We start from the raw sequence: 27,075 nt of genomic DNA on the forward strand, positions 1-27,075 counted from the left end.
GTACGATTCCTCTAGCTGACATCAATGATGGGGTACGATTCCTCCCAATGACATCAACGATGTGGCACTATTCCTCCCACTGACACCAATGATGGGACACTATTCCTCCAACTGACATCCACGATGGGATATGATTCCTCCCACTGACACCAACGATGGGACATTATTCATCCCACTGACATCAACAATGGGGTATGATTCCTCCCAATGACACCAACAATGGGGTATGATTCCTCCCACTGACACCAATGATTGGGCACTATTCCTCCCACTAACAGCAATGATGGGGTACAATTCTTCCCAATGACACCAATGATGGGGTACCATTCCTCCCAATGACACCAACAATGGGACATTATTCCTCCAACTGACATCAATGATGCGGGTACAATTCTTCCCAATGACACCAACGATGGGGTACCATTCCTCCCAATGACACCAACGATGGGGTACCATTCCTCCCAATGACACCAACGATGGGACATTATTCCTGCAACTGACATCAACGATGGGGTATGATTACTTCTGCAGACATCAACGATGGGGCACTATTCCTCCAACTGACATCAACGATGGGGTACCATTCCTCCCACTGACATCAACGATGTGGCACTATTCCCCCCACTGACACCAATGATGGGACACTATTGCTCCAACTGACATCAACAATGGGATATGATTCCTCCCACTGACACCCACGATGGGACACTATTCCTCCAACTGACATCAACAATGGGTTATGATTCCTCCCAATGACACCAACAATGGGGTATGGTTCCTCCCAATGACACCAACAATGGGGTATGGTTCCTCCCACTGACACCAATGATTGGGCACTATTCCTCTGACTAACACCAATGATGGGACAATATTCCTCCCACTAACACCAATGATGGGGCATTGTTTACTTCTACTGATGTAAAGGCATTTTCTACTTCCACTGGCCACAGTCCAGTCCCCCTAATGTCTGAAGGACAGTAAATTTGGCCCTTTGTTTAGAAAATTTAGGTACCCCTGCCAATTGAGTGAAATTAAAAAGACGTCCTAAGAACAGAGGTCGTTAAGTAACACAAAACTGGTATTAAAAACCATGGAAGATCCAATCAGGTTGACCATCCCTGTGTAGAGTCTGTCCTACGAGTGTTTCTGCTCCTAGTAGCTCATATGAGATGTAATGAGAATTGCCTATAATACATCATTGCTAGATTATCTCCGCGCCCAGCCAAGCCGGGTGCTCCATCATTCTGTCACCCAGGGACACTGCCTATCAGGAGATTAATCTTCCGGGAAGGCTTGGGACTGAACATTGCCTTATGATTATTTTACACACAGACTGAATTTTATCCAACATATTTCTTGTGTCACACAATGACAGCTAGCAGGAATAGGTTCTCTACGCCAGCTTTTAAAAGTCACCTAGACGGAAAACAGAGACAACTTAAAACATCCCGTAAACCATGTCATTGTTTTGATGGTAATAAGAGGCTTCTACTACTGCAAGAAGTTAAAGGTATCGCCTGCTCAAAATAAAACATTAAAGAGAACCTTTACCCATAATAAGTAACCCTGATGAAGGGGATTTTTTGGCCCTGAAACGTGTTGGTTACCTTTTATTCATGCAATTTCATCAGCAATATTAAGGCCGGGAATTATTCTGTTTTTTTTTTTTTTTGTGGCTAATTTCACTTGGAGGTCTAATGCCGTGTACACACGACCGGACTTTTCAACATCAAAAGTCCGACGGAACAATTCCGGCAGACTATTCGATCGTGTGTGGGCTGCAGCGGACTTTTGATTTGCAAAAGTCTGACAGACTTTAGAAATGGAACATGTTTCAAATTTTTCCGCCAGAACTCCGCCGGACCCAGTTCCTACCGAGAAATCCGTTCGTGTGTGCGCTAGTCCGACGGACAAAAACTGACGCGAGGGCAGCTATTGGCTACTGGCTATGAACTTCCTTATTCTAGTCCGGTCGTACGTCATCACGTTCAAATCCGTCGGACTTTGGTGTGATTGTGTGTGGCCAAGTCCGTTCATTCGGAAAGTTCGTCAGAACTCCATTTCCTTAAACTAAACCTCTCTAAAACTGAGCTATTAATAATCCCCCCTGCCCATGCCCCCCTCCATGACTTTTCCATCAAAATCAACAATGCAACCATCAGGCCCTCCCCTCACGCCAGGGTACTCGGTGTAATCCTAGACTCTGACTTGTCATTTCAGCCCCAAGTCCAATCATTGTCAAAAGTTTGTAGATTTCACCTCCGTAACATCTCTAAAATTCGCCCCTTTTTAACAAATAAAACTACCAAGATCCTCATTCACTCCCTTGTTATATCTCGCCTTGACTATTGCAACTCCCTTCTCATTGGCCTGCCTCTCCATAGGCTATCTCCTCTTCAGTCTATAATGAATGCTGCTGCCAGACTTATCCACCTTACCAACCGCTCAGTGTCTGCCAACCCTCTCCTCCAATCCCTACACTGGCTCCCAATCACCCATCGAATTAAATTCAAAATACTAACCCCAACATACAAAGCCATTCACAACTCTGCCCCGAGCTACATCACCAATCTTGTCTCCAAATATCACCCAAACCGTTCCCTCCGTTCGTCTCAAGACCTCCTACTCTCAAGCTCTCTCGTCTCCTCCTCCCACACTCGTCTCCAGGATTTCTCCAGAGCCTCTCCAATCCTCTGGAACTCGCTACCTCCACCGGTCCGGCTATCCCCTACTCTTGCTACCTTCAGACGATCCCTGAAAACTCATCTATTCAGGGAAGCCTATCACGTCTCAAACTAATCTCCTACCACTTCCATAAACTCATTCCCAACAGTTATAACCTTCTGTACCACCTGCCCCACCCTTTTAGATTGTAAGCTCTTCTGAGCAGGGTCCTCTTAATCCTCTTGTATTTAATTGTATTGTAACTGTATTGTCTCCCTTTTATATTGTAAAGCGCTGCATAAATTGCTGGCGCTATATAAATCCTGAATAATAATAATAATAACTCTATCAGAACTCCGTCAGAACTCCGTCGAAAGTCTGTCGGACCTAAGTCCGGTCGTGTGTACGCGGCATAAGGGACCTGGCTGAGTCTTGACGTATTTCTGTATATGTGTTTTTATTGTTTAAAAAAAAAAAAAAAATTGAGGTCTCTCCACTCCCTTTCTTTAACAATAAATACCTTGAACCACTTGTTTACCAAGACATGTTTATACACGGCATGGTAGGCAAGTGGTTGAATCAAGCTCTTTTCTGCTGTTTTAACAGATGGCAAAGAGTTTTCTAATAAAGGTGATCCAGGAGGCTCTAGATCCACCCGATCAATTCTATGGGGCTCTCAAAGTGTGTCCCACCGGCAGCCCGGAAACTGTGACAAAAAACTCATCATACTGATAGAGCAGGAGGAACTTCCTCCTGGAACTTACACTAAATTGTCAAAATTATTGGGACACCTGTCTTTACACGCACATGAACTTTAATGGTATCCCAGTCTTAGTCCGTAGGGTTCAGTATTGAGTTGGCCCGCCCTTTGCAGATATAACTGCTTCAACTCTTCTGGGAAGGCCGTCCACAAGGTTTAGGCGCGTGTATATGGGGAATGTTGGATCATTCTTCCAGAAGCACATTTCTAAGTTCAGGCACTGATGTTGGACAAGAAGGCCTGGGAAGGCTCCGCCCCAAACTCGTCTAAATCATTTACAGGGGGTTATGATGTGGAGGAAGTTTTTCAGGGGTCAGGCTTGGCCACTTACCGTATATACTCGAGTATAAGCCGAGATTTTCAGCCTCTTTTTTGAGGCTGAAAGTGCCCCCTCGGCTTATACTCGAGTCGCCGCTGTCTGACTGCTCGATCAGCGTATCGAGCAGACAGACGGCGGACATTAATTTTCAAAAGCCGCGCCTCCTTCTCCGCCTGTGATAGGCGGAACACTGAATTTCCCAGCAGTCAGTGTTCCGCCTATCACGGACATCCGCTCATTCTCATACTACGGACGAGTATGAGAGGATGTCTGTGATAGGCGGAACACAGGCTGCTGGGAAATTGAGTGTTCCGCCTATCACAGGCGGAGGCGGAATTTTGAATTGTAGAATGGCCGCCGAGAAGAGCGGCGATCCATCGGCACGGGACGGAGGAGGCACGGCACGGCACGGGACGGAGGAGACACGGGACGGAGGAGGCACGGCACGGGGGAGGCACGGCACGGGACGGAGGAGGCACGGCACGGGACGGAGGAGGCACGGCACGGGACGGAGGAGGCTCGGGACGACGGCGGCTCGGGACGGAGGCTTGGGACACAGGTAGGCTGGACACACACACACAAGGCTGCACGGACACACACACACACACACACACACACACACACACACACACACACACACACACACACACACAGGGATGGATGGATGGATGGATGGATACACACACACACACACACACAGGGATGGATGGATGGATGGATGGATACACACACACACACACACAGGGATGGATGGATGGATGGATGGATACATACACACACACACACACACACACACACAGGGATGGATGGATGGATGGATACACACACAGGGATGGATGGATGGATGGACACACACACAGGGATGGATGGACGGACACACACACAGGGATGGACGGACACACAGGGATGGACAGCCATGTCTCACCCTCGGCTTATACACGAGTCAATAAGTTTTCCAGTTTTTTGGGGGTAAATTGGGGGCCTCGGCTTATACTCGGGTCGGCCTATACTCGAGTATATACGGTAGTTCCCTCCTGTAACTTACATTATAGGCTCTAGATCAATTTTATTGGGCTCGCAAAGTGTGCCCCACCGTAAGCACTGTTCTCCTGGGGAGCCTGGGACAGGGAGAAACTGATCATAATGATAGAGCAGGAGGAACTCGGGGAATGTCATTTCCCCAATTCCTCCTGGAACATACGCTATATTTTCAAAGGTATTGGAACACCTGCCTGTACACGCACATGTACTTTAATGGCATCCCAGTCTTTGTCCGTAGGGTTCAATATTGAGTTGGCCCACCCTTTGCAGCTATAAAAACTTCATCTCTTCTTGGAAGGCTGTCCACAAGGTTTAGGAGTGTGTCTATGGGAACGTTTGACCATTCTTCCAGAAGCACATGGCTCGCAGTCCTTGCTCTAATTCATCCCAAAGGGGCTTAGCCCCTTAGTCCCAGTGAAGGGAACTCTTAAGGCTTCAGCATACCAAGACATTTTGGACAATTTCATGCTCCCAACTTTGTGCGAACAGTTTGGGCAAGGCCCCCTGTCTTGACCTCAACCTGATAGAACCTCTTTGGGATGAATTTGAGAGGAGACTGTGAGCAGGCCTTCTCATCCAACATCAGTGCCTGACCTCACAAATGCGCTTCTGGAAGAATGGTCTAACATTCCCATAGACACCCTCCTAAACCTTGTGGACAGCCTTCCCAGAAGAGTTGAAGCTGTTATAGCTGCAAAGGGTGGGCCAACTCAATATTGAACCCTACGGACTAAGACTGGGATGCCAATAAAGTTGATGTTGGTGTAACGGCAGGTGTACCAATACTTTTGGTAATATAGTGTACTTTATACAGTGCTGACAGCCATTACATCTGTTAGTGAAGGAACTAGAACTATATCAAATTCACTGAAACATGGATGCTTTAGGCTAAGCTCACACCAATGTGGCCCGCAAGTTCTTTACGCATTCCTGCACCACGCGTGTAGGGAAGCCTATTCATTTCCATGAAATCAAATAACGAGGGCAAAGACAGACCAATTTAGCACCACATCCCTAAATAAATTGAAAATAAAGACAGGGACAAAGGGGTAAACAAAACCCCCAGGACTTTAAAGGTGCTGTATGATGTATATAGGAAATAGATATTCACAGAGTATGTATCATAAAATCACACATTTTTTTTATTTTATTAACAAAAGTACAAAATAATATTTACAATATATTAAAATTGTTATCCACATCATTGCTCTATGATGAAACAAAAGAAATAATATTTATCACTTCAGAGTATACCACTCGACATGTTTCGCTCCTCTGAGCTTCCTCAGGAATAAAAGGTATACTACTTAGTGGATAAACTAAAAAATAATAATAGAGAGATACGGATCAAAAATATATCATAATCAAATTCACTTACCTGACACAGGAGCCAGCGAAGTCACCGCTGTCCCCTGTAGTTCCGAGCGTCCATCTTCTTGGTGGGTCTTGCTGCTCCGATGCTGTGATTTGCCGGAGCAGCGATGACGTCACTCCCGCGCATGCGCACGGGAGCCGACACTTGCGGCATATCGCCGCGATCTGCTACTGACATCGTCCACTGCCCTACTGACACCAATCTTTGCTCTACTGACACCGTCCAATGCTCTGCTGATATACATGCATGTATGATTGTGCTCTGGTGTGCATACCCTAATGCAACAAGCTGCGCACACCAATGGTTTACAAGCATACATGTCCCAGACATGACGCCCGGCATGTAGCAGGAAAGGATGGTGTAGAATGAGTCCTGGATGGCACCATTCTGCCCCCCGGATCTCTTGTCTTGCTTGCCGCTCCCCCCCCCCCCCTCGGTTTTGTCACTTACTTTTAGAGATCTCAAAAGACTCGAACTTCACAGGCTGAATGTAGTTCACCAGGTTGGACATCTCCTCCGTGGCACTGGCTTCATTTCCAGCTGTGCCCTATAATTACAAAGAAGTCAGTTAGCCTCATTAGGTCAGGCAGTGGGAACAGCAATGGTGATGTGACGGCAACACAGAGCCGGCCGGATTTCAGATTACCGCGGTCAGGTTGGTGGAATATGGCGGCTATTCGGGATATTGCACTGACAATGCAGGGCGTTCTTTTCCTTTCTTCAATATGAGCTAAAATTCAACCTGTTTGCTGAACCAAAAGTATTCTTTCTAATTGTCGAGAGCACCTTGAGCGCCATCTAGGGGCCGCAACAATGCATGTGTATTGATGCAAGTTCACCGTGAACTGTATCATTTGAATAGACTGCCGCACAATCTCATTAAAAGAGAAGTATGGGAATCTGGGAATCCGTTTTTTTTTGCAGAATCATACTTACCTACAGTGGCGAACAACCAGCCCCCCCCCCCCCCACCTTTTGCCAGTCAGTCCAGCACTTACCCCATTGGTGGCAAGGAACAGGCAGCGTGGTGCAGCGGCTCCATGTCCTCTGCTCCATATCGGCTTCCAGCTCATCCTCCTAGTCCAATAGGATCGCCTGTCCTTTCAGCCAATCATGTAACCGGTGTCAAAACCAGCTTCCTGATTGGCCCAGGAGGAGGATCAGTGTTGCAAAAAATATTCATTTGCTGTTTTAACACACCTGGGTGGGCTCAGAGCGCACTCTCTGCGACCCAGGCACCCTATATTGAAGCCTATTAGAGATTCTGGCTCTAATTGATGCTTCAAAAGAAAAAAAAAAAAAAAACAGCCCCCACGCCTGAGCGCCCTTAATGGACAGGCCGCTGCTGGTGGGATGGGAGCAAGGCAAGCCCATGCACCAGTGTCCTGAAAGGGGCGGGACACATGGATGGGGTGGGGGGCGGTTCCTGTTTACATAGCTGGATGCAGTATCAGTCCGATGGCTCTAAGACTGGGAACTGAGCGATCAAACACCGCCAATCTCTCAGTTCTCAGGGCTTCCTGAGCACATAGCTGCTGATTGTCAGACACCAGAGCTCCCAACTGTCCCTGATTTGGGGCAATGTCCCTCTGTCCCTCCCCCCCCCCCCACATTTGTCCCTCATTTTGGTCTGATCTATATAGATTCATATAAAATGCACTTTTTATATTTCAACCAGTGCTAAACCTTTCATACGATTTCTAAATTGCTGCATTTGTAAATGATAAAAGCCAATATAAAGTAATAGTAGTGGGGAAAAAAGAGCCCTTGTGGATTTGATTAACTTTTTTTTTTTTTTGGTTAATTCTCCTTTAAGGGGGTCTTATGCCTACATACATTTGATAGTAGGTGTCCCTTATTCCCATCTCAAGGGGAGGCGGGGAGCAGCCAGCTCAGGCTCTCAGCAGCTCGTTTAGCTGAGGCTGAGACCGGTGTCGGTCCAGGTATGTGGGCGGGTCCTGACCATATGGTTGCGATCTTTCCCAAGCCTGGACCGGCCCTGTGATGTCTGCAGACAGCAGACTTCAGCCCGCTGTCTGCTGAAAACAGGTCACAGGAGTGCAGAACGATCCACAGGAGAAGTACAGCGAAACCTCAGATTGTGAGTAACGCGGTTTAAGGAGCGCTTCGCAATACGAGCGGTTTTAAAAAAAAATCCTGACTCGCTTTGCAAGTGTTGTCTCACAAGATGAGAAGGATTCAAGCCACTGGGGTGTGCAGTACGCCATTTGGCCAGAGGTGTGGGGGGGCGCCGGTGACGCTTGGAGATGCTTGGAAACATTCCGTTCCCGAGTGTCTCTGAGCACCCCCCCAACCTCTGCCCGCATACAGTACTACATACACCAGCAGCGACTGTGGAACTAATTGTTTGGGAAACTTTGATTGATTGGGAAACTCGCTTTGATATACGAGTGCTTTGGATTATAAACATTCTCCTGGAACGGATTATGCTCGTAATCCAAAGTACTACTGTACTTCTGAGCTTTGGCTGCACTTCTTCTTTAACTGCTTGCTGCTCGCCCACTGTCAAATGACAGCAGGGTGGTGCAGCTCTTGTTCTGGGACGCCGTCATAAGACGGCGGCCCAGAATGGCCGCTGTCTCGTGTCCGCGGGGGCAGGCAGCATGGCGATCTCTAGGACACGGCGCGACCCCGATCTGTGTAAATAGCCGTGTCGGTGGCTCTTTAACCATGTGATCGGCTGTGTCCAATCACAGCCGGTCACATGTAAACGTGGAGATGCCGGAATTCGTCTCTCCTTGCCTCACACTGACAGAGTGTGAGTAGAGGAGAGCCGATCAGCGGCATCTCCTCACAGGGGGACATCTAGGGATGTAATCAGGGCACTGATTACAATAAAGAAATAAAGTGTAACAATACGGTGCCCACCAATGTCAGTATACAGTGCCTGCCAATGTCAGTATACAGTGCCCACCAATGTCAGTATACAGTGCCCACCAGTGGCAGCAATCAGTGCCCATTAGCCATGCCAATCAGTGCTGGCAATCAGAGCCATCTATCAGTGCTCCCCATCACCGCTGTTCATCAATGCCCATCAGTGTCGCCCATCAGTGCCACCATGTCAAGCTGACCGAGATTTCCCATAGACGCCAATGTTAAATGTTGAAAACGGGTAGCAGTGCCATGTGAAGCTGGCCAAGATTTCCCATAGAGCTAGTGTATACATGCATTGAGAAGTGAAAAAAGGTATCGTTCCACTTTAAGTGCATTTTCGTTTTACATACATGCTCTGGTCCCATTGTGTACTTAAAGGGGTTGTAAACCTTCACGTTTTTTCACCTTAATACATCCTATGCATTAAGGTGAAAAAACACCTGTCAGCGACTGCCCCCCCCCCCCCCCCCGAAACCTTGAAACTTGACCCACGGGGATGCAATGTCTCTCTGCCTGGGGTCCTCGGCTCTTGATTTGATAGATTGATAGCAGCCATTGGCTCCTGCTGCTGTCAATCAAAATCAGAGGGGGGGGGGGGGAGACGAGTCCTGCATTCAGCCTCTATGGACATCGAATGCTGGACTCGGAAGCGCGCCCCCAAGGTAACACCCCCTGGGGAAGCACTTCTCCTATGGAGTTATCTGATGTGGGGAGGAGCCACAAGAGCCACCGGGGACCCCAGAAGAGGAGGTTCGGGGCCACTCTTTGCAAAACGAGCTGCACAGTGGAGGTAAGTATGATACCCTGTTTCCCCCGAAAATAAGACCTCGAGCGATTGTCGGTGATGGCTGCAATATAAGCCCTACCCTCCAAATAAGCCCTAGTTAAAGTCCTTGTAGGTCTTATATTCAGGGTAGGGCTTATTTGGGGGGTAGGGCTTATATTTTAGCCATCGCCGACAACCACGCTAGGTCTTATTTTCGGGGAAACAGGGTATGTTATTTATTTATTTTATTTTACCTTTACAATCACTTTAAAAGTGGGGTATGCCTGTAAATCCTGGACTTTCAACAGAAGTGAGAGCTGCTGATAAACAGGTACAACTTATGTAGGAGGATTTGTTTCATCTCTGTGTATCACCTGAGGATAGTCGCTTCACTGGATATATATGAACAGGTTTACAACCACTTTAAGATCGTATGGCATCAAAAGACAGAGATTTTGTTGTGCGTCCCCCCCCCCCCAGCGCACAGGTGTGAATGTGTGCATGTGTGCGCTGTAATATTTTTGTTCTGTTGTATGGTCTTATGGCAGCACCATCTTTATGCATTTTTTTAGGGTGTGCCCCCCAATATCTTGTTTGTCTATTGTATGGATTCTGACCAAATCCCTTTGGGTGGAGCACCCCACTCCCTCAGTAAGTACCTCTCATTAGTGACCACCTGTGTCATGGTGGAGACCTCATGTTCTATATGTTTTTTATTGTGTCTAGCTGTGCGCTTTGATATGCTTTTTTAATGCATTTTTTAAGTACCTGAGGTTTTGTTAACATAGTTGTGGTGTGGAAATGTGAACGTCACATATTTACAGGGCTTTTTTTTTCAGCGGGAACGCAGTTCCGGCACCTCCAGCACTGAATGTATGTAATAGCATGGGGTGTGGGGTGTGCTGGAGGGTCTATTGATGTTGGCTGCTGGGGGATCTGTTGTCATTGGTGGGGATCTGATTTGTGTGAGGGTCTATTGTTGTTGATGGGGAATCTATTGTTGCTGGATGGGATCTACTGTTGAGGGAGAGGTCTATTTTTACTGGCTGCTGGGAGATCTGTTGTTGTTGCTGCTGGGGGTTCTAATGTTGCTTGGGTGGATATTTTGTTACTGGGTGTGATATTTTGTTGTGGGTAGGTCACGGTTTCTGCAGGGAATCTACTGTTGTTGGGGTGGAATCTATTGTTGCTGGCTGCCGGGGATCTATTGTACTGCTTTTCTTTTCATCATCAACATGTTCCATACAAATGATTTAGCACCACAAAATGATACTTGGTTCTGTATTCTCTAAACAGGGCAGTACTGGTAGGTGGGTAGGGGGTGGAATCAAGGGACGGTGGTCAGAGGTGGGTAGGGGGCAAAGACAAGGGGTGACTCAGACAGGGGGCGTACCTGCACTTTTTCTCAGAGAAAAAAGGCCCTGCATAGTTACATAGTAGGTGAGGTCGAAAAAAAGACCATCAAGTCCAACCTATGGACTTACATTGTATATCCTTGTATGTTGCGGTCGTTCAGGTGCTTATTTAATAGTTTTTTGAAACTATCGATGCTCCCCCTGAGACCACCGTCTGTGGATGGGAATTCCACATCCTTGCCGCTCTTACAGTAAAGAACCCTCTATGTAGTTTAAGGTTAAACCTCTTTTCTTCAAATTTTAATGAGTGACCACACATCTTGTTAAACTCCCTTCCGCAAAAAAAATTTCTCCCTATTGTGGGGTCACAAGTACGGTATTTGTATATTGAAATCATATCCCCCTCTCAAGCGTCTCTTCTCCAGAGAGAATAAGTTCAGAGCTCACAACCTTTCCTCATAACTAATATCCTCCAGACCCTTTATTAGCTTTGTTGCCCTTCTTTGTACTCGCTCCATTTCCAGTACATCCTTCCTGAGGACTGGTGCCCAGAATTGGACAGCATACTCCAGGTGCGGCCAGACCAGAGTCTTGTAGAGCGGGAGAATTATTGTTTTAACTCTGGAGTTGATCCCCTTTTTAATGCCAATATTCTGTTTGCTTGGTTAGCAGCAGCTTGGCATTACATGCCATTGCTGAGCCTATCATCTACTAGGACCTCCAGGTCCTTTTCCATTCTAGATTCCCCCAGAGGTTCTCCCCCCAGTGTATAAATTGCATTCCTATTTTTGCCACCCAAATGCATTATTTTACATTGAACCTCATTTGCCATGTAGTTGCCCACCCCATTCATTTGTTCAGATCTTTTTGCAAGGTTTCCACATCCTGCAGAGAAGTTATTGCCCTGCTTAGCTTAGTATCGTCCGCAAATACAGAGATTGAACTGTTTAGCCCATCCCCATCCTCCAGGTAATTTATGAACAAATTAAAAAGGATTGGTCCCAGCACAGAACCCTGGGGGACCCCACTACCCACCCCTGAACATTCCCGAGTACTCCCCATTTATCACCACCCTCTGAACTCACCCTTGTAGCCAGTTTTCAATCCATGTACTCACCCCTATGGTCCATGCCAACGGGCCTTATTTTGTACAGTTAACGTTTATGGGGAACTGTGTCAAATGCTTTTGATAAATCCAGATACACCACATCTACGTGAATGTTACTGCAATGAGTGGTGTATTTTAAATGTTTCATCACTTTTTTTGTTTTTTGAGTCCTGCTTAAAAAAATGCAGGGGATGCAGCGTCTGGGTTGCAGTCTCCTATGGGTGGGTGGCGGGTTGCAGGCTCCTATGGGTGGCGGGTTCCTATGGGTGGCGGGTTGCGGGCTCCTATGGGTGGCGGGTTGCGGGCTCCTATGGGTGGCGGATTGCGGGCTCCTATGGGTGGCGGGTTGCAGGCTTCTATGGATGGCGGGTTGCGGGCTTCTATGGGTGGGTTGCGGGCTCCTATGGGTGGGTTGTGGGCTCCAGGCTCCTATGGGTGGGATGCGGGCTCCTATGGGCGGCGGGTTGAGGGCTTCTATGGGTGGGTTGCAGGCTCCTATGGGCGGCGGGTTATGGGTTCCTATGGGTGGCGGGTTGCGGGCTCCTATGGGTGGCGGGTTGCGGGCTTCTATGGGTGGCGGGCTGCAGGCTCCTATGGGTGGGTTGCAGGCTCCTATGGATGGCAGGTTGCAGGCTCCTATGGGTGGGGGGTTGCAAGCTCCTATGGGTGGGGGGTTGCAAGCTCCTATGGGTGGGATGCGGGCTCCTATGGGCGGCAGATTGAGGGCTTCTATGGGTGGGTTGCAGGCTCCTATGGGCGGCGGGTTATGGGCTCCTATGGGCGGCGGGTTATGGGCTCATATGGGTGGCTGGGAAGGTACGCAGTGACGCCACCACGCTCTACGAGGGGAGGACGGGACGCTCTTTTGAATGCCGGCCGGCTTTATGTGATTTTGTTTTATGCTGCTTTAAAAAAATCTTTACGTAAGTGCGATACTTTTATTCTAATAAAATATTCGAATGGTTTTACGCTATGGAGGCCTCTCTTTCTCTTTCTGGGGTTGTTGCTGGGGACATATGCAATTGCTGACTGTTGAAGTTTTAAAGGCTGTGGTACCGCTATATACCTATGATAAGTGCAGTCTGGATGCAGGAACCTTGATCGGATGTCTTACTACTTAAACCGTAACCTGCTTCGGATAAATATTATTGAGGCTGTTATTTCATCCGCATCTGGTAAGCGCATCAAAAACCTGGTGACGGGCACTGATTTGCAGCTTTGTGTGAACTCACTGTGGTGACTCGATAATCACTGATATATTGGACTGATATATTGGACTTTACATTCCAGTCTCAGTTACACAGCTTTCTTTTTGTTTTATGTTATTTTTATATTTCTTCTATTTTCTGGATGGTTTAATGTGCATTATGTGAGTGTTATTGGCAACAAACATTCATTTTGTATGTATGCTATTTAACCCCTCATTGACATCTCATTTGTTGACTTAGTTTAATAATATATAGGGCCAGTGGCGCAGCTCTCCAAATTTTCTCATATGGGTGGCGGGTTGCGGGCTCCTATGGGTGGTGGGCTGCAGGCTCCTATGGGTGGCGGGTTGCAGGCTCCTATTGGTGGGTTGCGGGCTCCTATGGATGGGTTGCGGGCTCCTATGGATGGCGGGTTGCAGGCTCCTATGGGTGGTGGGTTGCAGGCTCCTAAGTGTGGGTTGCGGGTTCCTATGGATGGGTTGCGGGGTCCTATGGGCGGCGGGTTGCGGGGTCCTATGGGTGGCGGGTTGCAGGCTCCTATGGGTGGGTTGCGGGCTTCTGTGGGCGGCGGGTTGCGGGCTCCTATGGGTGGCGGGTTGCGGGCCCCTATGGGTGGTGGGTTGCAGGCTCATACGGGTGGGTTGCGGGCTCTTATGGGCGGCGGGTTGCAAGCTCCTATGGGTGGGACGCAGGCTCCTATGGGTGGGATGCAGGCTCCTATGGGTGGGACGCAGGCTCTTATGGGCAGCGGGTTGCGGGCTTCTATGGGTGGGTTGCGGGCTCCTATGGGTGGGTTGCGGGCTCCTATGGGCGGCGGGTTGCAGGCTCCTGTGGGCAGCGGCTCCTGTGTCCTCTCTGCATCATAGAGTGACAAGACTATGACAAGACATGTGCAATTTGTTTCGTTCCGAATTCTTTTTCTTAACGAATTTCAACAAATTCATTAATTTGGAAATACCAGAATTAACGAAAACCTTTTACGAATATTCGGAGATTCAAAAACCCGAAAATAAGAACAAAAATCTGAACATTTGAAAACCCGAAAAATTGAAAATCTGAAATAATAACTAACTAATAATAACTTAACTATTACTAAACTATTGAATTATAGGTTTTGGAATTTCCTTTCAAATTTGGCTGTTAGTGAAAGTAACAAATACGAATTTATCCGAAGTTATAAATTATCTGAAATAACAAATGCCACATCTAAATGAATGAAGCGTTCCGTTCACTAACAGCCAAATTTGAAAGGAAGTTCCAATACCTATAATTTAAAGTGGTGTTCCACACAAAAAAAAAAAAAATTCCTTAAAATTCCTTAAAAAAAAAAGAAAAACATTTGTAAAAAATTTTTTTTTTATTCACCTCTAAATGCCTGTTGCTAGCGAGTCCCTCGTAGTCTGCCTCCCTCAGTGCTCGGGCACCTGACGTCACTTACCATCGGTGCAGGAAGGGCTCAGCCCTGCCCCCTCCCTCCTGTCAGTCATCTGGGACATGTGACAGGTCCCAGATGACTGCGCGGCCAAACACAGCACGCGGCACCGCTCGCGCATGCGCAGTGGGTGCCCGACTGTGAAGCCATAGCCAGGTGCCCACAGTTGCAATGCCGGCGCCGCCAAGAGGAGGGGAGGATGAGCAGGCTTCGTCCCCCCGCATCGCTGGACCCTGCGACAGGTAAGTGTCCGATTATTAAAAGTCAGCAGCTGCAGTATTTGTAGCTGCTGACTTAATTTTTTTTCTCCTCTTTAATAGTTGGTAATTATTAGTTAGTTAGCTAGTTATTATTTCGAATTTTCGGATTTTCTTTCTTTTCTTTTTTTGGACTTTAGAATTTTCGAATTTCCAAACTTCAGAATTTTCGAAATTTCTAAATTTTAGAAAAAAAAAAAAAAAACAGAATGAAACTAAAACTAACAAATTTTTGGGCAGTGCACATGTCTAACGGACTCAGGAGGGGGCGTGTCGTGTCGGTGATCTGTGCCGCACATTGCCATCGGTGTCACTGTGAGAGTCCTGTCCCCGAGCTACTTACTTACTATATAAAAAAGGAAATAAGAAATATGTTTTTTTTGCCTTAATAGCTACCTTAAATCTCATTGCTAATTGCATATTGTTCATGTTTGTAGCCTAAATACTGAACTTTTCACTTAAAATTGTAATTTTGTAACTTCTAGAAATGACAGTAAAAACTTGGCTGCGCCAGTAAATTTTGGGTGCTGTGTCAGTAAATTTCAAACTGGTCGGTTGGAAACACTGGATGTGAGACATACAGGTAGGTTTCCTTGTAAGAAGGTTCTGTTGTGCCTCACAGGTGTATTTCTAAAAAAAAAAGAAATGTCAGCGAGAGTATTTTCAGTTTTGAACCACTAGATGGCAGTATGGTACTGCTCTTACACATTTTTATAAAGAGTGAAGGAGAACCAACTCACTAGATATAACAAATCCCTTTATATATATCAGCCTTTCTCAGTTTTTTTTTTTAACCCCAGAGGAACCCTTGAATTCATTTTTTGGTCTCAGGTGACACCAGGCATGTACTGGCCATCAGGACTACCGGGAGTTTCCCGGTGGGCCAATGGCTCAGTGGGCCACTCTGATGTAAGGGGGCTGCTGATGGGACACTCTGATGTAAGGGGGCTGCTGATGGGACACTCTGATGTAAGGGGGCTGCTGATGGGACACTCTGATGTAAGAGGGTGCTGATGGGACACTCTGATGTAAGGGGGCTGCTGATGGGACACTCTGATGTAAGAGGGTGCTGATGGGACACTCTGATGTAAGGGGGCTGCTGATGGGACACTCTGATGTAAGGGGGCTGCTGATGGGACACTCTGATGTAAGAGGGTGCTGATGGGACACTCTGATGTAAGAGGGTGCTGATGGGACACTCTGATGTAAGAGGGTGCTGATGGGACACTCTGATGTAAGAGGGTGCTGATGGGACACTCTGATGTAAGAGGGTGCTGATGGGACACTCTGATGTAAGAGGGTGCTGATGGGACACTCTGATGTAAGAGGGTGCTGATGGGACACTCTGATGTAAGAGGGTGCTGATGGGACACTCTGATGTAAGAGGGTGCTGATGGGACACTCTGATGTAAGAGGGTGCTGATGGGACACTCTGATGTAAGAGGGTGCTGATGGGACACTCTGATGTAAGAGGGTGGTGATGGGACACTCTGATGTAAGAGGGTGGTGATGGGACACTCTGATGTAAGAGGGTGGTGATGGGACACTCTGATGTAAGAGGGTGGTGATGGGACACTCTGATGTAAGGGGGTGCTGATGGGACACTCTGATGTAAGGGGGTGCTGATGGGACACTCTGATGTAAGGGGGTGCTGATGGGACACTCTGATGTAAGGGGGTGCTGATGGGACACTCTGATGTAAGGGGGTGCTGATGGGACACTCTGATGTAAGGGGGTGCTGATGGGACACTCTGATGTAAGGGGGTGCTGATGGGACACTCTGATGTAAGGGGGCTGGTCATGGGACACTCTGATGTAAGGGGTGCTGATGGGACACTCTGATGTAAGGGGTGCTGATGGGACACTCTGATGTAAGGGGTGCTGATGGGACACTCTGATGTAAGGGGTGCTGATGGGACACTCTGATGTAAGGGGTGCTGATGGGACACTCTGATGTAAGGGGTGCTGATGGGACACTCAAAATGTAAGTGGAGCGGTCTGGGTGAAGTCCAGGGCCAAATTTCTGTCCCAGTCCAGCCCTGGGGGACGCCAGTTAAAATGAGTCTATCACGGGGTCATGGGACAGAGATCCTTACATTGGTGGTGACCAGTGGGGGGGGGGGATAATTCCCCCCTTGTAGATGTGGTCAGAATGTCACTTTTGCAGTCATGCCGCCGGCTCTGCCAAATTGCGTTGGACCTAGAAGTGTACCGGCACCATCACATGGGGGGGGGGTTAGTTTGCCACAGCTCAAGGAACCCCCTAGACACCTCTGGAGGACCTCTAGGGTTTGATGAAGCTCTGGTTGAGAATGGTTGCTCCATCATGCAGACAAATCGTGTATATATCACAGTGATCAATCCTCAAGTTATTTTTTTCTGCTCGCCATATTCTTCCACAGGGATTAGGTATACTCTTGCAAAACTCAGGAAATAATCCAAATATATATATATATAGTCAAAAGTATTGCCTTTACATGAACGTTAATGGCACCACAGTCTTATACCACGTACACACGACTGGACTTTCCGTCGGAATAAACTCTAACAGACTTTTCCGACGGAGTTCTGTTGAAACGGACTTGCCTACACACGATCACACCAAAGTCCGATCGTTTAGAACGTGATGACGTACGACGGGACTAGAAAAAGGAAGTTCAATAGCCAGTAGCCAATAGCTGCCCTTGCGTCGTTGTTGGTGCATCGGACCAGCACACAGACAAATGGTTTTCTCGATAGGAACTGGTTCCATTGGAAAGATTTGAAACATGTTCTATTTCTAAAGTCCGTCAGATTTTTGGACAGAAAAGGTTTGATGAAGCCCACACACGATCGAATTGTCCAACGGATTTGTTCCGTCAGAACTTTGCTGTTGAAAAGTCCGGTCATGTGTACAGGGCATTAGTCCGTAGGGTTCAATATTGAGTTGGTCCACCCTTTGCATCTATAACAGCTTCAACTCTTATGGGAAGGCCGTCCACAAGGTTTAGGAGGGTGTCTATGGGAATGTTTGACCATTCTTCCAGAAGCGCATTTGTGAGGACAGGCGCTGATGTTGGATGAGAAAGCCTGGCTCGCATTCTCCGCTCTCATTCATCCCAAAGGTGTTCTATCGGATTGAAGTCAGGACTCTGTGCAAACCAGTCAAGTTCCTCCACCCCAAACTCATTCATCCATGTCTTTATGGACCTTGCTTTGTGCACTGGTCCAACTAATTTGGTGGAGGGGAGGATTATTGTGTGGAGTTGTTTTTCAGGGGTTGGGCTTGGCCTCTTAGTTCCAGTGAAGGGAACTCTTAAAGTGTCAGCATACCAAGACATTGTGAACAATTTCATGCTCCCAACTTTGTGGGAATAGTTTGGGGATGGCCCTTCCAGTTCCAACATGACTGCGCACCAGTGCACAAAGCAAGGTCCATAAATGGATGAGTGAGTTTGGGGTGGAGGAACTTGACTGGCCTGCACAGAGTCCCCAAACTGTTCCCATAAAGTTGGGAGCATGAAATGTCTTGCTATGCTGATGCCTTAAGAGTTCCCTTCACTGGAACTAAGGGGCCAAGCCCAACCCCTGAAAAACAACCCCCATACCATAATCCCCCCTCCACCAAATGATTTGGACCAGTGCACAAGGCAAAATCCATAAAGACATGGGTGAGTTGAGGTAGGGGAACTTGATTGGCCTGCACAGAGTCCTGACCTAAACCCTATAGAACACCTTTGGGATGAATTATAGCAGAGACTACGAGCAATATCAGTGCCTGACCTCACAAATGCTCTTCTGGAAGAATGGTCAGACATTCCCATAGACACACTCCTAAACCTTGTGGACGGCCATCCCAGAAGACTTGAAGCTGTTGTAGCTGCAAAGGGTGGGCCAACACAATATTGAACCCTACGGACTAAGACTGGGATGCCATTAAAGTTCATGTGTGTGTAAAGGCAGGTGTCCCAATACTTTTGACAATACTGGAGGATATTACTGCTTCCACTAACACCAACACTGGGGGTTATTATTGTGTCCACTAGGGATGAGCTCTGTGTTCGACTCAAAAGCATGTTCGACTCGAACGTGGGCCGTTTGTTTGGCGAATTTATAACTTTGTGGACCGTTCGCACCATATTCGTGTGGCGTGAACGGCCCACAATGCACTAAGCTATCGGAGTGCATTGCTGGCTCATGATTGGCCAAGCATGCACTGTGACCCCACATGATTGGCCAAACACAGCACCGGCAGTGAGGAGAGCCATAATTGGCCACAGGCAGGATGCTCAGGGGGTTTAGTACACGCCCCACACTATATAAGACCGCCAGCGCGGCGATCTTGTGTAGTGTGTTGGCGTGCAGGGAAAGAGCAGGATAGGCAGGGACAGTGTATTTTTGTTTGGGAACCTAGTGCTGTTAAAGTGGGTGTTGTGTGCCTGCTACATAGTATACACTGGAAGATACCCAGGGGTCAAGTCCTGGGAAAAAAAGTGTGGGAACTCCCACCCAAGATCCATTCCCCCACCAAAAAAAAAAAAAAAGGTACGCTCATATGCATATATACTGCACAGAAAATACAGTACAAAATTTATTGTAAAGTGCCAGTTTACAAAAACAAAATAACGTGTCAAACAAAACAATCAACACAATGGGTGATGATCTTTCCCTCGCAGGGAATTTCTACCACAAATACACCCTGTTCCAAATTCTGTTACACAGCCCATTAGAAAATATCTCACAAACAGGAATAAGTATTGGCAGAGTATTGAAGAGTATTGGCAGGGTATTGCAGAGTATTGGCAGGGTATGTATTGAAGAGTATTGGCAGAGTATTGCAGAGCATCGGCAGGGTATGTATTGGCAGGGTATTGCAGAGTATTGATAGGGTATTGCAGAGTATTGGCAGGGTATTGCAGAGTATTGATAGGGTATGTATTGTAGAGTATTGATAGGGTATTGCAGAGTATTGCAGAGTATTGATAGGGTATGTATTGCAGAGTATTGGCAGGGTATTGCAGAGTATTGATAGGGTATGTATTGCAGAGTATTGGCAGGGTATTGCAGAGTATTGATAGGGTATGTATTGGCAGGGTATTGCAGAGTATTGGCGGGGTATGTATTGCAGAGTCTTGCAGAGTATTGGCAGGATATTGAAGAGTATTGGAAGAATATTGAAGAGCATTGAAGAGCATTGATAGGGTATTGCAGGGTGTGTATTGGCAGAGTATTGGCAGGGTATTGCAGAGTATTGGCAGGGTATGTATTGCAGAGTATTGGCAGAGTATTGCAGAGTATTGACAGGGTATTGCAGAGTATTGGCAGGGTATTTATTGGCAGAGTATTGGCAGGGTATTGCAGAGTATTGGCAGAGTATTGCAGAGTATTGGCACAGTATTGCAGAGTATTGATAGGGTATTGCAGAGTATTGGCAGGGTGTTGCAGAGTATTGGCAGGGTGTTGCAGAGTATTGGCAGGGTATGTATTGCAGAGTATTGGCAGGATATTGAAGAGTATTGGCAGGATATTGAAGAGTATTGATAGGGTATTGCAGGGTGTGTATTGGCAGAGTATTGGCAGGGTATTGCAGAGTATTGGCAGGGTATTGCAGAGTATTGGCAGGGTATTGCAGAGTATTGGCAGGGTATTGGCAGAGTATTGGCAGAGTATTGGCAGAGTATTGAAGAGTATTGACAGGGTATTGCAGAGTATTGGCAGGGTATTTATTGGCAGAGTATTGGCAGGGTATTGCAGAGTATTGCAGAGTATTGGCACAGTATTGCAGAGTATTGATAGGGTATTGCAGAGTATTGGCAGGGTGTTGCAGAGTATTGGCAGGGTATGTATTGCAGAGTATTGGCAGGATATTGAAGAGTATTGGCAGAGTATTGAAGAGTATTGGCAGGGTATTGCAGAGTATTGGCAGGGTATGTATTGGCAGGGTATTGCAGAGTATTGGCAGGGTATTGCAGAGTATTGCAGAGTATTGATAGGGTACTGCAGAGTATTGGCAGGGTATTGCAGAGTATTGGCAGGGTATGTATTGCAGAGTATTGGCGGGGTATTGCAGAGTATTGGCGGGGTATTGCAGAGTATTGATAGGGTAGTGCAGAGTATTGATAGGGTATTGCAGAGTATTGGCAGGGTATTGCAGAGTATTGATAGGGTATTGCAGAGTATTGGCAGGGTATTGCAGAGTATTGATAGGGTACTGCAGAGTATTGGCAGGGTATGTATTGCAGAGTATTGACGGGTATTGCAGAGTATTGGCGGGTATTGCAGAGTATTGGCGGGGTATTGCAGAGTATTGGCGGGGTATTGCAGAGTATTGGCGGGGTATTGCAGAGTATTGGCGGGGAATTGCAGAGTATTGATAGGGTATTGCAGAGTATTGGCAGGGTATTGCAGAGTATTGATAGGGTACTGCAGAGTATTGGCAGGGTATGTATTGCAGAGTATTGACGGGTATTGCAGAGTATTGGCGGGTATTGCAGAGTATTGGCGGGGTATTGCAGAGTATTGATAGGGTAGTGCAGAGTATTGATAGGGTACTGCAGAGTATTGGCAGGGTATTGCAGAGTATTGGCGGGGTATTGCAGAGTATTGATGAGTATTGGCAGGGTATTGCAGAGTATTGATGAGTATTGACAGGGTATTGCAGAGTATGGATGAGTATTGGCAATTTGGCAGGGTATTGCAGAATGCAACTTACTTACACATGACACTACTAGTGACTGACCTCCTGGTATTCTCTTCTTCCCTTCTGTTCTGGGGGGAGAAGAAATAAACTCAAAGTGCACTGCAGCGGCTGTTTCCCCAGGAGGCACTGGGTAGAGGGGAGCGGGAGGACAGTCCGGCGCGCAGCGTGTGTCACACTGACGGGCTCGTGCCAGTGCGTGCCCACGCCGAAGTCATGTGACCGGTTGCTAGATGCGGAGCGGCCTCTGCCTAGCAACCAGTCACTCGGCGGCTGAGGAGCGGCGCGGACTACGCGCTGCATAGCCTCAGCCGGCCCTGCTCAGACAGCTAATGGGAACGGCGTTCCCGCTGTGGAAATAGTACGGGAACGCCGTTCCCATGCGTTCCCGCAGCACTCGAGCCCTGAAGATACCCCTTATTGCTGGTGTTGTTCTGTTTTTGTAATACAGGCATACTATAGACACCCCCCAGGCACGATATTTAAAGGAATATTTCACTTTTTTTTCACTTTAATCGTCATTAAAATCAGTGCTCCCGAAAAAACGGCCATTTAAAAAAATTTTTTTGCATTGACCCATGTCCCCTGGGGCAGGAGCCGGGTCCCCAAACTCTTTATGGGACAATATGTTGCATATTAGCCTTTAAAATTAGCACTTTTGATTTCAAAAGTTCGAGTCCCATAGACTTTAATGGGGCTCTAAAGTTCGTACGAATTTTAGGTCCGTTCGAAGGTTCTGGTGCAATCCCAGGTGTCGGCTCATCCCTAGTGTCCACTAATACCAATACTGGGGGTTATTACGGCGTCCACTAATACCAATACTGGGGGTTATTATTATGTCCACTAATACCAATACTGGGGGTTATTACTGCGTCCACTAATACCAATACTGGGGGTTATTATTGTGTCCACTAATAACAATACTGGGGGTTATTACTGCGTCCACTAACACCAATACTGGGGGTTATTAAGGCGTCCACTAATACCAATACTGGGGGTTATTACTGCTTCCACTAATACCAATACTGGGGGTTATTATTGTGTCCACTAATAACAATACTGGGGGTTATTACTGCGTCCACTAACACCAATACTGGGGGTTATTAAGGCGTCCACTAATACCAATACTGGGGGTTATTACTGCTTCCACTAATACCAATACTGGAGGTTATTATTGTGTCCACTAACACCAATACTGGGGGTTATTACTGCGTCCACTAATACCAATACTGGGGGTTATTATTATGTCCACTAATACCAATACTGGGGGTTATTACTGCGTCCACTAATACCAATACTGGGGGTTATTATTATGTCCACTAATACCAATACTGGGGGTTATTACTGCGTCCACTAATACCAATACTGGGGGTTATTATTATGTCCACTAATACCAATACTGGGGGTTATTACTGCGTCCACTAACACCAATACTGGGGGTTATTATTGTGTCCACTAACACCAATACTGGGGGTTATTATTGTGTCCACTAACACCAATACTGGGGGTTATTATTGCGTCCACTAACACCAATACTGGGACAATGCGGTCTTTTTAAATTTTTTTAACAAAAAATTTAAACCAAAGAGGTGATCAAATACCACCAAAAGAAATCTCTGTTTGTGAGAAAAAAATGATAAAAATTTCATTTGGGTACAGTGTAGCATGACCGCGCAATTGTCATTCAAAGTGCGACAGCGCTGAAAGCTGAAAATTTAAGTTTAAGTGCCCAGTAAGCAAGTGGTTAATGTGCATAAAAAAGTAAAAAAAAAAAAAAAAAAAAACATTTGGAGAATTTTTTTTTTTTCACTCACCTCTTAATGCTTGTTGCTAGGGGGGTCCCTCGTTATCTGCCTCCTTCAGTGCCTGGGCTGGTGACGTCACTTCCCTCGGCGCAGGAAGGGAGATCCCTTCTGCCCCCCTCCCTCTTGTCAATCATCTGGGACACGTCACAGGTCCCAGATGATTGCGCGGCCAGTCACGGCGTGCAGCGCCGCTCGCACATGTGCAGTGGGTGCTCGGCTGTGAAGCCACAGCCGGGCGCCCACAGTTACAAAGCCGGCGCCGCTGAGCGGAGGGGGAGACGAGCGGGGCTTCGATTCCCCCGCACCGGTGGACCCTGGGACAGGTAAGTGTCCGATAAATTAAAAGTTGGCAGCTACAAATACTGCAGCTGCTGACTTTTAATAATTTTTTTTTTTTAAGCGGAACTCCGCTTCAAGTGGTTAATGGATAGAATGCAGTAACCTGTAGACTTTACAACCCCCTTAAAAGTGCATTTTATATACAACTATTAAGATCGGACCAAAATGAGGGACAAACGAGGAGGAAAGAGGGACAGAAGGACTTTTGTTCCGAATGAGGGACAGTCCCGCAAAATCAGGGACAGTTGAGAGCTATGAAGAAACCAGCGGGAACACCCACATGTTTGTCTAAACACCCAAAACAAGAACAAAGTCATCCGCTATGGTAACGCGACGGTAAACCTTAAAATGTATACAAATAAACGGGTTACAAAGAGTCTCACCTCTTCCATGGAAGATTTCTTACAATCATCATCATCGTCTTCATCATCTTCATCACTTTCAATGTCGGCTTCACCTGAAAAACAATAAACCAACAAAAATTAGAGGTCTACCCTTCCGTCCAGGGTCCGCAGTGCCCATTGCCTGCTACTCACCAGAGAAGAGGTGATGCCCACCATGTAATGTTTGCCTATATATTTAATGTGTTTAATGATATTTAAAAAATACGAGGGCTGTATCGAAAGTAATACAACAGTGGGCATAACTTATTTTTATTAAAGTGATACTAAACACACACACACTGTTTAATTTACATCGTCCCTCTTATTTCTGTATGGGGATGATGGAAACTGTAATTATTTGAATTTTTTTAAAAAGTACTTTTTTCCTAATCAATATACAGCTGTCACATGACCCAGCTCTCTCCCAGCCTGTCTGCAGGGAAACATAAGCAGGGGGAGCTTCTAGTCCTCTGCTGCTGGTCACATGTTAAAAAACAAACAAAAAAACAGCCTTTGGAATACAGAGTAAAAAATAAATAATTAAAGCGGGGTTCCACCCTAAAGTGGAACTTCCGCTGATCGGAACCCCTCCCTCTCCGGTGTCACAATTGGCACCTTTCAGGGGGGAGGGGGGTGCAGATACCTATCAAAGACAGGTATTTACACCCACTTCCAGGCATAGACTCCCGTGGGAGTCTACGCCATTTCCTGTCCTGCCGCGTTGTCTGCTGGGACACACACGGGTCCCAGAGACAGCGCTGACAATTCCTATTGCGCTGCGCGACTCGCGCATGCGCAGTAGGGAACCGGGAAGTGAAGCCGATTCGCTTCACTTCCTGATTCCCTCACCTAGAATGGTGGCGGCAGCAGCCGAGAGCCGAGCGATCGATCAGCCTCGGCTGACGGCATCGCTGGACCCCCCGGGACAGGTGAGTGTCCATTTATTAAAAGTCAGCAGCTGTAGTATTTGTAGCTGCTGGCTTTTAATATTTTTTTTCCGCAGTACAGTCCCTCTTTAATATCAATAAACTGTTTTAATTTAAAATACCTATTTGAAGTCAAATCTTTATTCTTTTTGGTGTGGGTGGATTTCCGCCAGTCACATGCTGTGTCACGCCCCTCCAGCCCTGTGTCTTAGAATAAGAGGGAGGTGAAGCCTCCATTCATTTACATATCCCACCGCCCCCCAATGAGTTTAGCTGGTTAGTGGGAATGGAGAAGGTGGAAGCGAGCGGGCTGTCATTTACCACTGTGTATACGCCCACATGTGTGACTCTATAGTCACATGGGCTACTCAGATGTGATAGGGGGAAATGCTCAGCATAGAAATTCACTGAAAACTGAGCACGTGCAGAGTTGCCACTACAGCTGCAAAATCCCTAGATGAATTAGGGCTATGGACAGAAAGGGGAGATGGAGAGCAGCAGGATCAACCAGGTTTTTTGCAAAATACAGAAAATGGATCTCATAGTAACTGAGTGAGTATGAACAGCATGGAATAGACCATTTATTGATCGTTTTCTATGATGTGGGTTTAGGGACACGTGAACTTCCATAGGTCGTTCAAATGTCACATGTTGGTAGACTAACTCCTCCTCTATAGTAATAATTTTTCTTTTTCATTGCAGGTAAATAATGGATTCCAAGCAGAGGCAACGTGACGTCATTGAGTTCCTGATGAAGGAGGGGTGCAGGCTGTCTGACATCCACAGAAGGCTACAGAATGTTTATGGAGATGACACCGTTGACAAGAGTAATGTCTTGTAATTGGTGACTCTTGTCAACGGTGTCATCTCCAGGAACATTCTAAAGCCTTCTGTGGATGTTGGACAGCCGGCACCCCTCTTTCATCAAGAACTCAATGACGTCACGTTGCTTCTGCTTGGAATCCATTATTTACCTGCCATGAAAAAGAAGAAGAGTTACTATAGAGAAAGAGTTACTCTACCAACATGTGACATTTGAACGGACTATGTAAGTTAAAAAATAGGTTGTTCAAATTTCACATGTTGGTAGAATAACTCTTTCCCTATAGTAACTCTTCTTCTTTTTCATTGCAGTTAAGTAAGGGATTTCAAGCAAAACCAATGTGCCATCACTGAGTTCTTGATGAAGGAGGGGTGTACGCTACCCAACATCCACAGAAGGCTACAGAATATTTACAGAGATGACACCACTGACAAGAGTCACCAGTGAGGAGACATTGCTCTTGTCAATGGTGTTATCTCCGTAAACATTTTGTATCCTGTGGATGTCGGACAGCCTGCACCCCTCCTTTTATCAAGAACTCAATGAGGGCACGTTGCTTCTGCTTGGAATGCTTTATATTCAGAAGAAGAAAGAAGAAGGAAGAAAGAAAGAGGAAAAAAGAAGAAAAGAAAGAAAGAACGAGGAAAAAAGAAGGAAGAAAGAACGAGGAAGAAAGAAGAAGAACAAAGAAGAAGGAGGAAGAAGGAGGAAGAAGACAACGGAAGAAGAAAAAGAGGGAAGAAGACAAAGGAAGAAGAAAGAAGAAGAAGGAAGAAGAAAATGAAGGAAGAAGAAAGAACAACAAAATCGGAAGAAGGAAGAAGAAAGAAGAAGGATGAAAAAGAAGAAACGAGAAGAAAGGAGAAGAAGAAAGAAGGAGGAAGAAGAAAGAAGAAGGAAGAAGAAAGAAAAAGAAGACAAAGGAAGAAGGAAGAAGGAAGAA

The 27,075-nt window shown here is 46.6% G+C and overlaps 1 protein-coding gene across 1 annotated transcript in view; it reads right to left on the bottom strand.

The window, feature by feature from the left end:
- PLCB1 (phospholipase C beta 1) overlaps positions 1-27,075 on the bottom strand; it is a 957,098-nt gene that overhangs the window by 191,145 nt on the left and 738,878 nt on the right. Inside the window, exons 15-16 of the mRNA XM_077485489.1 lie at positions 24,384-24,457; positions 6,610-6,706 (exon numbers count right to left, since the gene is read on the bottom strand). Coding sequence (XP_077341615.1) covers positions 6,610-6,706; positions 24,384-24,457 — 171 coding nt within the window. The remainder of the gene's footprint in view (positions 1-6,609; positions 6,707-24,383; positions 24,458-27,075) is intronic.

This window comes from Lithobates pipiens, unplaced genomic scaffold (genome assembly GCF_037356315.1).
Source record: "Lithobates pipiens isolate NorthernLeopardFrog02 unplaced genomic scaffold, aLitPip1_a1.2 Scaffold_18, whole genome shotgun sequence".
NCBI classification, from domain to species: domain Eukaryota; kingdom Metazoa; phylum Chordata; class Amphibia; order Anura; family Ranidae; genus Lithobates; species Lithobates pipiens.